A 12,167-nucleotide genomic window follows, 5' to 3' on the forward strand; every position below is an offset into this window, starting at 1 on the left:
ATAATTTAATTGAGGTATAATTTACCTACCATAAAATTCAGAGAGCGTACAGCTGTCTGAGTTATCTTGAATGTGAGCCCTTGAAATTGGTTTTCCCTTTTTGAAATTCTTTTGCCTATTCTAGTTCCTTTGCTTTTCTATGAAAATTTTAGAATTGGTCTGTCAATTACTGAAAAAATATTCTGCTGGATTTTGACTGGGATTGCGTTGCGTCTGTTGCCTTGGGGGAGGAAAATTGATGTCTCAACAGGTTTGAGTCTGCCAGCCCATGAACTTGTCTATCTTTTCATTTATTTAGATCTTCCTAGACTATTTTCATCAGTGTTTTGTAGTTTTCAACATTCAAATCTTTCATATGTTTAGTTAGATTTAATTTGTATTTTATGTTTTCTGGTGCCTTTGTATGATACTGTTTATTTCAGTTGTTTATTGAGAGTTTATAGAAATACATTTGAGTTGTGTTCAGTGACCTTGGTAAACTCACCTATTAGTTCTAGTAGCTTTTTTTTGTGGATTCTTTAGCATTTTCTATGTAGATAATCATGTTGTCTTCAAATATACCAAAAAACCCATTGAGGTTGAGTCGATGCCAACTCATAGCAACCCTATAGGAGCTCTGGTGACATGTGATTAAGAGCTATAGCTGCTTATCAAAAGGTCACAGTTCAGATCCACCAGCCACTTTTTGGAAACTCTGTAGGGCGGTTCTACTCTGTCCTGTAGAGTTGCTGTGAGTCACAATTGACTTGACCGCAGCAGGTTTGGGTTTGGTTTAGGACAGAGTAGAGCTGCACCATAGGGTTTCCAAGGCAGTAATCTTTACAGAAGCAGACTGCCACATCTTTCCCCTGCAGAGTAGCGGGTGTGTTTGAACTGCTCACCCTTAGGTTAGCAGCCAAGCATTTAACCACTGTTCCATCAGGGCTCCTTTCTTCAAATATAGACAGTCTCATTTCATCCTTTCTGATCCTTTTGTCTTTTATTTCTTTATCCGTCATAGAATTTTATTTAACAAATAAAGTTTCTTTTTGCTGGGAAATAGTACATCATATTGGAAACCCTGGTGGTGTAGTGGTTAAGTGCTACAGCTGCTAACCAAAAGGTCAGCAGTTCAAGTCCATCAGGCGCTCTTTGGAAACTCTATGGGGCAGTTCTACTCTGTCCTGTAGGGTCGCTATGAGTCGGAATCGACTTGACGGCAGTGGGTTTTTGGGTTTATTCTAATGCCATTTGTATACTTGGTTTCTGTATCTTTGCAGAGATAATTTAGATGATCCACTGGATGATACTGCTACTGTGTTTCAGCAGCTGGAGCAGTTGTGCACTGTTAGTAGATGTGACTATGAAAAGACATGCACTCTTCTTATACAGTTGTTTGACCAAAATGCACAGAACTACCAAAAACTTCTACATTCAGCTTCGGGGATAACTGTGGACATGGCAATTCAGGAAGGTCAGTAAATTTTATATGACTACTTTATGAATATTATGTTGAATTTTAAGTAGCATCATTAATCAATTTGTTTAAGAATTTCTTTGCATATCATTTTTAGGTATTTCCCCCAACTCCTGGGCCCCTAATAAACTTTTAATTTTATTATTCTTCTCGATATTTTGATGGCTTGGTGGTCGATGTTTAGTTTTCCTTTATAAGAGTCACAGGAAATAATTCTCTCTGATATCAGTATCAAGAAAAGCTGACAATTATTCTTGAGCAGATAGTTTGTTAACTTATAGCTATCTTTTAACTAATTATATGTCCTGCTTTGTTGTAGCTGATTGGAAATTCACAGCCAAGTTTCAGGCCAGTTAAAAATTGCATCAGACCTCATCATAGTTTTGCATTTGGTGTATTAACCTTCATCATGGTTTTATTATTCTTTCTCTAATTTCCTTGTCAGCTTTCTCTTTAATACTTTGTTGTGGAAAGAGGTAATTTATTTTTGTGTATCCCTTTAAATTCTTTCAGAAACATAGCAGGGAATTAAAATAAGTAAGCACATTATTCAGATTGTTTAAATCAGATGAATCATGAGAATGGGATTTCTAATAGGAAATTTAATTGTAGTTTCAGAATGTTTGTTTCTTTCTCTCATATTTGTTACTTTTATCTTGTTTTGCAAAGTGAGCTTGATAAGGGATGATAATCAAATTTTCCAATTATTTTCTATCTTAACTATTTTTTCTAAAATTCTTTAAAAGATTATCTCTTACATTTGTATAATATTTTCTTAAAATGCCATCCATCTACCCACCCATCCATCCATCCATAATTGAGTTACACAGCAGTGCTGAGGGGATAGTGAGTAGTTAACCTTTTTTAAATGTTCTCTCTTTTATTGCAGTCTCATTATTTATAAATTAAATGAGGGATAACTAACGTGTTTTGCAGCATTTAGTCTTTTTGTGATTGATTTCTTTTTTAGTAGAGTTTAAAAAATTATTAAATATGAAATCATATAAAAAGGATATTTCTATATATTGAGACTTAGAGAATAGCAGCAACAAACACCATCACCAAGATTAAAGAATAGATCAGTACCAATACCTTTGGTCGGTATGAGTCGGAATCGACTCGACAGCAACGGGTTTGGTTTGGGTTTTAATATCTTTGAAGCTCCCCTCTTTCCAAACCTATTACCTCACCTACCAGCACAAGGTAGTTAGAATCTTGAATTTTGTGTTATCAGTTTATGCCTTTTCTTCATAGTTTTACTGTATATGTATATATTCTTAAAACTGTGTTTCGCATATTTCTGGAATCATACTGTATTTATTCTTCTACAACTCGCATTATTATTTTCTCAGTATTGCATTGTTGAGTGTTCATGTTGATGTGTATAGCTATAAAAGCTATAGTTCACTCATTTTCACTGTCATGCACTGTTCTTTTGTTCGAATATGCCACAATTTATTTATGCATTCTCTTGTCATTGGGTATTTGTGTTTTCTTTGGTTTTTGTGAATACAATCAGTGCTGCTATAAAGATTGTTAAATATATCCTGTACATAGTCAGCTTTGGTAGATAATGCCAAACTATTTACTTCTTTTTAAAGTGCCAGATAGTAAATGTTTTAGGCTAGTTGATCATACAGTCTCTGTCTCAACTACTCATCTCTGTCGTCTTAGCCAGAAAGCAACTGTAGACCATACGTAAAGGAATAGGTGTGGCTGTGTTCCTGTAAAACTTTATTTACAAAAACAAGCAGCTGGCTCACAGGCTGTAGTTTGCTGACCCCTGATCTACATCCTTGCTAACAGCTCATAATATTAAACTTAAATTTTCTTCAGTCTAGTTGGAGTGATGTGTTCCTGAGTATTTTCATTTTCACTTCCCTCATTATTAGTGAAGGTTAGCATTGTTTCATATTTATTGACTGATAGTTATGTCATCATTATGAAATGTATATTCATGCTTTTGTTCATTTCCCTGCTTTTCCACCATTGGATTGTCTTTCTCTTACTGATTTGTAGGAGTTCTTTATATATTTTTGACACTGATCCTTTAATTATTTGAATTGTAAATATCATCTCCCAAGTTTGTGACTTGTCTATACAAGTAATATATTTGCATTGTTCAAAATTTTAAAAACTAAAAATATGTTCTCTTCAGTCATGTACTCCGTCCTCCCATTCTTCATGCCAACAATAACCATTCTTATTAGTTTGTCAGGTCTTTACTGAGTTACTAAATGCATGTGCAAACAATTATGAATATATAAATTCTTACTCCCCTTTATTTACATACCACACCTACCATTCAACTCCTTGCTTTTTTTTATTTAACAACGTATTCTCTATTTTCAAATCAGTATAAAGAGAACTCTTATTTTTATGTTGTTGTTGTTAGGTGCCATTGAGTCAGTTTCAATTCATAGCAACCCTACGTACTACACAAGGAAACACTGCCAGGTCCTGCTCCATCCCCACAATCGTTGTTATGCTCGAGCCCATTGTTGCAACCACTGTGTCAGTCCATCTCGTTAAGGGTCTTCTTCTTTTTCACTGACCTCTACTTTACCAAGCATGATGTCCTTCTCCAGGGACTGATCCCTCCTGATAACATGTCCAAAGTATTTTTATAGATGTATAATATTTTATTGTTTTAATGCATCAGTTGATTTAACCATTCCTTCCACTATTCATGGACATTTTTAGTTGTTTTCAGTCTTCTGCTATTAAAACAAATGCTGCTCATAGCAAAGGCATTGCTCAAAGGGAAATTTATAGTTCTAAATGCCTACATTACAAAACAAGAAGGATCTCAAATTAATAATTGAACTTTATACCTTGAGGAACTAGAAATAGGAAAGCAAACTAAATCTAAAGCTAGCAGAAGGAAGGAAATAAGATTAGAGTGGAGACAAATGAAATGGAGAATAAAAAAACAATAGAGAGAATCAATGAAACCGAAAATTGGTTCTTTAAAAAATCAATAAAATCAGCAAACCTTTAGCTGGACTGGCAAATGAAAAAAGGAAGAAGACTCATATTACTAAAATCAGGAATGAAAGTGGGGGCATTACTACTGACTGCACAGAAATAAAAATGACTGTAAGAGAACACAATAATTTGTATGACAACAAATTGTGGCGTAGTGGTTAAGAGCTTGGCTGCTAACCAAAAGGTAAGCAGTTTGAATCTACCACCTGTTCCTTGGAAACCCTAGGGGGCAATTCTACTCTGTACTATAGGGTCTCTATGAGTTGGAATTGACTCAACGGCAACAGGTTTGGTTTTTTGGTTTTAGATGGAATGGACAAATTCCTAGAAACATGTAAGCTACCTAAAAAGGACTCAAGAAAAATAGAAAATTTCAACAGACATATAACAAGTAAAGACATTGAACCAGTGATCAAAAAACCTCCTAACAAAGTCCAAGATGGGATGGCTTTGCTGACGAATTCTGCCATACATTTAAAGAAGAATTAATATCAGTCCTTCTCAAACTCTTCCAGAAAACTTTTCTCAAACTATTCCAAAAGTGTTATGAGGGAACATTTCCCAACTCAGTTCTATGAGGCCAGCGTTATCCTGCTACCAGAGCCAAATAAGGAAATCACAGGAAAAGAAAATTACAGACCAATATCTCTTATAAATATAGATGTAAAAATCCTTAACAGAATCCTGGCCAACTGAATCCAGAACAGATTAAAAGGGTTATACACCATGGACAAAGGATGTTTATTCCAGAAGTGCAAGGGTGGTTCAACATAAAGTCATTCCATGTAACACAACTTATTAATAGAACAAAAAACAAAAGTAATCTCAATTGATGCAGAAAATGCATTTATCAAAATCCAACACTCTTTAATTATAAAAACATTTAGCAAACTAGGAATAGAAGGCAACTTCCTCAACACAATAAAGGGCATTTACAAAACCCCTACAGCTAATATCATACTCCTTGGGAAAAGATTTGAAACATTCCCCCTAAGATTAGGAACAAGACAATGATACCCACTGTCTTAGTCATATAGTGCTGCTGTAACAGAAATACCACAAATGAATGGCTTTAACAAAGAGAAATTTATTTCCTCACAGTAAAGCAGGCTAAAAGTCCAAATTCAGAGTGTCAACTCCAGGGAGAGGCTTTTTCTCTGTCGGCCTTCTCATCAATCTTCCCCCAGACTAGGAACTTCTGTTCACAGGGACCCCGAGTCCAAAGGACGTGCTCGGCTCTCAGCACTGCTTTCTTGGTGGTATGAGGTCCCCCTGTCTCTCTGCTTGCTTGTCTCTTCTATATCTCAAGAGGTTGCCTCAAGACACAATCCAGTCTTGTAGGTTGAGTCCTACTACACTAACACAACTGCTGCCCATTCTAACTCATTAACATCATAGAGGTGGGGTTTACAACATATAGGAAAATCACACAATACTGGGAATCATGGCCCAGCCCAACTGATACATTTTTGGGGGGTCATGATTCAATCCATGACACCCACTTTCACCACAGCTATACTGACCAGTTCTAGCCAGAGCAGTTAGGCAAAAATAAAAGACATACACATGGGAATGGAAGAAGTAAAACTATTTATATTAGCAGATGACATGATCCTATATATAGAATATCTCAAAAAGTCCACTAGTGATAATAAACAGATAAAGCAAAGTTACAGGGTGTAAGATCAACACAAAAAAATAAGTTGCATTTCTATACACCAGTGTCTTACGCTGGGTTCTCTAGAGAACCAAAACCAGTGAAGCATATGTGTGTATATGTAGAAAGAGAGAGACATTTATACCAAGGAAATGACTTAACACAGTCGTAGAGGCTGGAAAGTCCCATGTCTATGGTTCAGGTGTCAGTCTGGAAGATTTCCTGACTCACACATAGCTGCAGGGGCTGAGGAACCTGAGATCAGCAGGTCAGATGGCAGGCTGCTGGCCCAAGTCCCAAGAACTGGAGGTTAGATGACGACGAGCTGGATGCAGGATCCAGAATGAGCAGAAGCGAGGCAAATGTGCCAAAAAGTCCATGTATATTGGCTGTAGGACACACCCCCAAGGAAACTCCCTTTCAGCTGATTGGCTGTTCCATAGCAGGTCTCTTTATGGAGGTAATTACATTATATCAGATCTCATCATGGAGATGATTACATGATTACATAACTGCCAAACTGTGTAATAACTGCCAAACCACTGAGAATTATGGCTCAGCTAAGTTGACACACAACCTTCATTATCACAGTCTATCCCTTGTCAGCTTGGCACTTGTGCACATCTCCCTATACCATACGTGATCTGTTTTTATTATATAAAGTCATACTTGCATCTAACATGTTACAACTTACACGTGTACAACCGAAAATGCACTAACCCAGTTTACATCTTATGTTTTATAAGTGAAGAAAACAAAAATATTTGATGCAGACATACAAGGCAGAAATACTTGTAACAATTACAGTCCTCATTTCTGCAGCTGGTCACATGGTCATAGCTGGTATTTCTGCCTTCTTCCACTACCCATTCCGTATTCTCTTCACCCTCAGCAAGCACCTCAGTGGTTGTGGCTCTTTGCCTGTTGGGGTGACCCAAACCTTCATTCCTGAAGGGTCTGGGCCCTTAGTAGTCATGTCGGAATTGGGTTGATGTAATTTTCCATTGATTTTAATGGCAGGGCATGGTGGTACTAAGACATCCTAAGAGATCTCCTGTATTCCAGCCATATTCTTGTTTACCTCCATTATGTAATATCAGCCTGATTTCCTCTTGGTAATCAGAATCAGTCACAGCATCCAGTACAGTAAGTCTCTTCTTTGTCTGTTGATTCAGAGGCATGAGGAGCCTAAAGTGTCTAGGTGGCATTTTTAACTTCTAGTTCAGTGGAATCAGTGTTGTGTCTCCTGGTGAGAGTATTCCTCACTTTGGAACTAAGACCTCTAGACTCATAGAGCATAGAGGGTCATGGGGCAGGAGGCAAGAATTTTGTTAATGAGTCACTAGTAGGTGGGTAGGGGTAATAGTGAATGATGCCACTCCCATTTTCCACTCCTTGATTCCTGGATCCATGCATCCTGGCTGTGGGAGAAACAGCACCATATATTGGATGCTGGTTTAGAGCATATACAGCCTAACATTGCCCCAAACATGCAAGGTAATTGTGTCTTTAGAAGGCCATCCCATTGTTCTATCAAGCTAGCTGCTTCAGGATGATGGGGAATATGGTAAGAGCAGTGAATTCTGTGAGCATGGGCCTATTGTCACACTTCATTTGCTGTGAAGTGAGTCCCTTGATCTAAGGTGATGCTGTGCAGGGTACCATGACAGTGGATAAGGCATTCTATAAGTCCAGAGATGGTAGTTTTGGCAGGAACATTGAGTGTAGGGAAGGCAAATCCGTATCTGGGGCAAGTGTCTGTTCCGGTAAGAACAAAATGCTGCCCTTTCCATGATTGAAGTGTCTGATGGAATCAACCTGCCACCAGGTTGCTGGCTGATAACCTTGAGGAATGGTACCATATCAGGGCCTCAGTGTTGATCTCTGCTGTTGGCAGATTGGGTACTCAGCAGTGGCTGTAGCCAGTGGTTTAGCTGAATGGTCAGGGACTTGGAAGGAACATGATTGGAAAATTGGTGAAAAGGAGGTATGGGTAAGTGGTATGTGGATAGACCTCTCTAAACAGAAGAAAGAAGTGAAGATATTTCTGTCTTCATGTGAGTGCTCACCAGAGGAGGATTTTAACAGTCAAGTGGATAGAATGACATGTTCTGTGAAAACCAGCCATCCTCTTTCCCAGCCACTCCCATCATTGCAATGGGCTCATGAACAGAGTGGCCATGATGGCAGGCATAGAAGTTATACATGGGCTCAACAACATGGACTTCCACTCACCAAGACCCACTCTTGGTACCATATGTCTTAGGCAAGGTTCTCTTGAGAAGCAAGACCATGAGGTGTATGTATGTACGTGTGTGTGTGTGTATGTGTGTATGTATGTATGTTTATAGAGATTTATATCAAGGAAATGGCTCATATCTGTGGGTCAGGTGCCCAGCTGGAGGCTTCTCCTGACTCACATAACTGCAGGGGCTAACAAACCCAAGATAGCAGGTCAGATGGCAGGCTGCTGCCTCATGTGCTGCAGAGACTGATGAATCCAAGATTAGTAGGTAAGATGGCAGGCTGCTGGCTCAAGTCCCAAGAACCGGAGGTCAGATGATGATGAGTAGAATCTAGAGTGAGCTAAAGCCAGCAAGCTTTGCCAGAAAGTCCATATATATTGAATACAGACCACACCCCCAAGGAGACTTGAAGCTGATTGGATGCTCACAGCCTCATCATGGAGATGATTACACCATTACATAACTGCTAAACTACACCATAACCGCCAAACAACTGAGAATCGTGGCTCAGCCACCCTGTCAAACACAACCTTAATCATCACAACCAATCATGAACGTTCCAAAAAGGAAATTAAGAAAAACAATTTCATTTACAAGAACGTCTAAAAGAATGAAGTACCTAGGAATAAATTTAAGCAGGAAGGTGAAAGATTTATATACTGAATACTGTAAAACATTCCTAAGAGAAATTCAAGAAGACGTCCTGTGTTCATGGTTTGGAAGACTTTATGTTGTTCAGATGTCAGTACTGTTCAAAGAGATCTACAGATTCAATACAGATCTCATCAAAATTCCAACAATCTTTTTTGCATAAATAGTAATCCTCAAATCCGTATGGAATTTTAAGGGCCCACGGATAACCAAAACAATCTTTAAAAAGAAGAACAAAGTGGGAAAACTCACACTTCCTTATTTCAAAACTTGACTACAAAGCTACAGAGGTCAAAACAACATGATACTGGCATAAGGATAGACATATAGACCAAGGTAACAGAATAGAGAGTCCAGAAAGCAACCTGACCATACACGGCCAAATGATTTTTGACACGAGTGCCAAGTCTGTTCGATGGGGAAAGAATCGTCTCTTCAATAAATGGTGTTGGGACAGTCTGTTTCCCCATAAAAAGGAATGACGTTGGACCCCTACCTCTGACCACGTACAAAAATTAACTCAAAATGGATCAGCAACGTAAGTGCATATAAGTGCCAGAACCATAAAACTCTTAGAAGAAAACAAGAGGTAAAGCTTCAGGAGCTTGTATTTGGCGATGGATTCTTAGATGTGGTACTAAAAGCACGAGCAATGAAAGGAAAAAAAATAGATAAATTTAACTCCAGTATTAAAAGCTTCTGTGCATCAAAGGACATTATCAACAATGTGAACAGGAAACCTACAGAATGAGAGAACGTATTTGGAAATCATATATCTGATAAGAGTTTGATATCCAGAATCTATAAATAACTTCTCCAACTCCAAAACAAAAACCAATTTAAAAAATGGGCAGAGGGCTTGAATAGGCATTGAAAACCCTGTGGCGCACAGTTCTACTCTGACACAGTAGACTCCACAGCAACTGTGGTTTTTTTTTTTCTTTTTTTTGGTTTACGATGATGGCAGTTACTAGAAACACAAACAACAAGTGTTGGCAAGGATGTAGATGGAGAAATTGGAATGTTGCACATTGTTGGTAGGAATGTAAAATGGTACAGCCACTGTGAAATCAGGTTGGCAGTTCTTCAAAAACTTAAACATAGAACTACCAGATGAGCCAGCAATTCTACTTCTGGCTGTATACCTAAGATTTGAAAGCAGAGAATCAAACAGATACTTGTACACCAGTGTTCACTGCAGCAATATTCACAGTAGCCAAAGCATGGAAACAACCCAAATGTCTGTCAGCAGGTGAATGGATAAAGACAATGTGGTATATACATACGATGGAATATTATTCAGCCATAAATAGGGATGAAAATCTAATACATGCTGTGACATGGATAAACCTAGAAACATGCTGAGTAAGATAAGTCAGACACGAAAGGACAAATATTGTATGATCCCACTTACATGAAATAGCTTAAACGGGCAAATTCAGAGACAGAAAGCACTTAGTGATTACCAGAGGCTGAGGAAAGGGGAGAATAGGGAGTTACTGCTTAATGGGTATAGAGTTTTTTTTTGAAAAGGTGATAAAAAGTTTTAGAATTAGTTGGTGGTGATGATTACACAACATTGTGAATATAATGTCACTGAATTGTACACTTAAAAATGGTTACGGTGGAAAATTTTGTAAGTATTTTACCACAATAAAAAATCAATGCTGCACAGATGAACTTATATCTCTGTCATTTTACATGTATGCAAATGCAGAAGATAAATTTCTAAAGGTGAAATTTTTGTTGGTAAAAGGGTAAATGTATTTTAACTTTTATGATGTGTTTCCATTCTCGTTTGATTCTAGGCATTTTTTTTTTTTTCCATCTCTGATTTCTTCTGTGACCCAGGGATTTTTAAGCAGGGTGTTATTCAGTTTCCATGTAATTGATTTCTTTTCCTTATTCTTCCTGTTGTTAATTTCTACTTTGATGGCATTTGGTCAGAGAAGGTACTATGTATCATCTCAGTGTTTTGGGTTTTGTTGAGCGTTGCTCTGTGGCCTAAGATGTGGTCTGTCCTGGAGAACATTCCACATGCGTTGGAAAAGAATGTGTACTTTGCAGCTGTTGGGTGGCGTGCTTTGTATATGTCTATGAGGTGAAGTTGGCTGATTGTACTGTTCAGCTCTTCTGTATCTTCTTTGAGTTTCTTTCTAGATGTTCTGTCCTTTACCGAGAGTGTGTGTTGAAGTTTCCTACTATTATTGTGAAACTGTCAATTTTTGTTTTCAGTGCTGTTAGAGTTTGTTTTATGTATTTTGGAGCCCTGTCATTGGGTGTGTAGATGTTTATTATGGTTAAGTCGTCGTGATGTATCGTCCCTTTAATCATTATGTAGTGCCCTTCTTAATCTTTTATGGTGGATTTTGTTTTAAAGCCTATTTTATCTGAGATTAGTATTGCCACTCCTGCTCTTTTTTTGGTAGCCATTTGCTTGATATATTTTTTTTCTGTCCATTGATTTTTAATACGTTCGCGTCTTTGTTTCTAAGGTGTGTTTCTTGTAGACAGCGTATTGATGGATTCTGTTTTTTTAATCCATTCTGTCACTCTGTGTCTCTTTATGGGTGCATTTAGGCCATTTACATTCACTGTAATTATTGATAGGCGTGAGTTTATTGCTGTCATTTTGTAGTGCTTTTTCTTGTGGTGCTAACGTTTTCTTTGTTCCTCTTTCTCTCCTGTGCTGAGTTCCTTTTGTTTGTGGATTTCTTTTTCATTTCTTTTGTTTTTATTGAGACTTCATGTTTTTCTTCTTTATTTTGATGAGTAGGTTTGTTAACTTTCTTTGTGGTTACCTTGAAATTTACCCTTATCTTCCTGGGTTTGCACCAGTCTATTATTACTTGGTATCACCTTGCCCTTCTCTCTGTTAGGAAGTTCTATACCTACACTGTTTACCCTCTTTTATTTTTCTGGCATTGTCATTTACAGATTAACCTCTCTGGTTCCCTGTTGCACTTCTTTTGGTTTTGGATAGTCCTTGAGAGTTCATTTCCTACTTTGGCATCTGGCTGTTACAATCTTGCATCCTAGATTCAGGCTGTGATCTGATGTTTTTTGTTCTCAGACCAAAAACTAAAAAAAGACCAAAGGACCGTCTTTAATTATTCTTCTAGGTTTGGTTTGGTTTTTACATATTCCCTTAATTTCTGTTTACCTGGAA

General features: G+C 37.7%; 1 protein-coding gene across 3 annotated transcripts in view; it reads left to right on the top strand.

The window, feature by feature from the left end:
• The window catches only part of RANBP17 (RAN binding protein 17), a 384,409-nt gene that overhangs the window by 42,560 nt on the left and 329,682 nt on the right, over positions 1-12,167 (top strand). For all 3 annotated transcript variants that reach the window (XM_049874299.1, XM_049874300.1, XM_049874301.1), the window contains one exon: positions 1,260-1,453. In XM_049874299.1, coding sequence (XP_049730256.1) covers positions 1,260-1,453 — 194 coding nt within the window. The remainder of the gene's footprint in view (positions 1-1,259; positions 1,454-12,167) is intronic.

The sequence above is a fragment of the Elephas maximus genome, chromosome 2, assembly GCF_024166365.1.
Source record: "Elephas maximus indicus isolate mEleMax1 chromosome 2, mEleMax1 primary haplotype, whole genome shotgun sequence".
NCBI lineage: Eukaryota > Metazoa > Chordata > Mammalia > Proboscidea > Elephantidae > Elephas > Elephas maximus.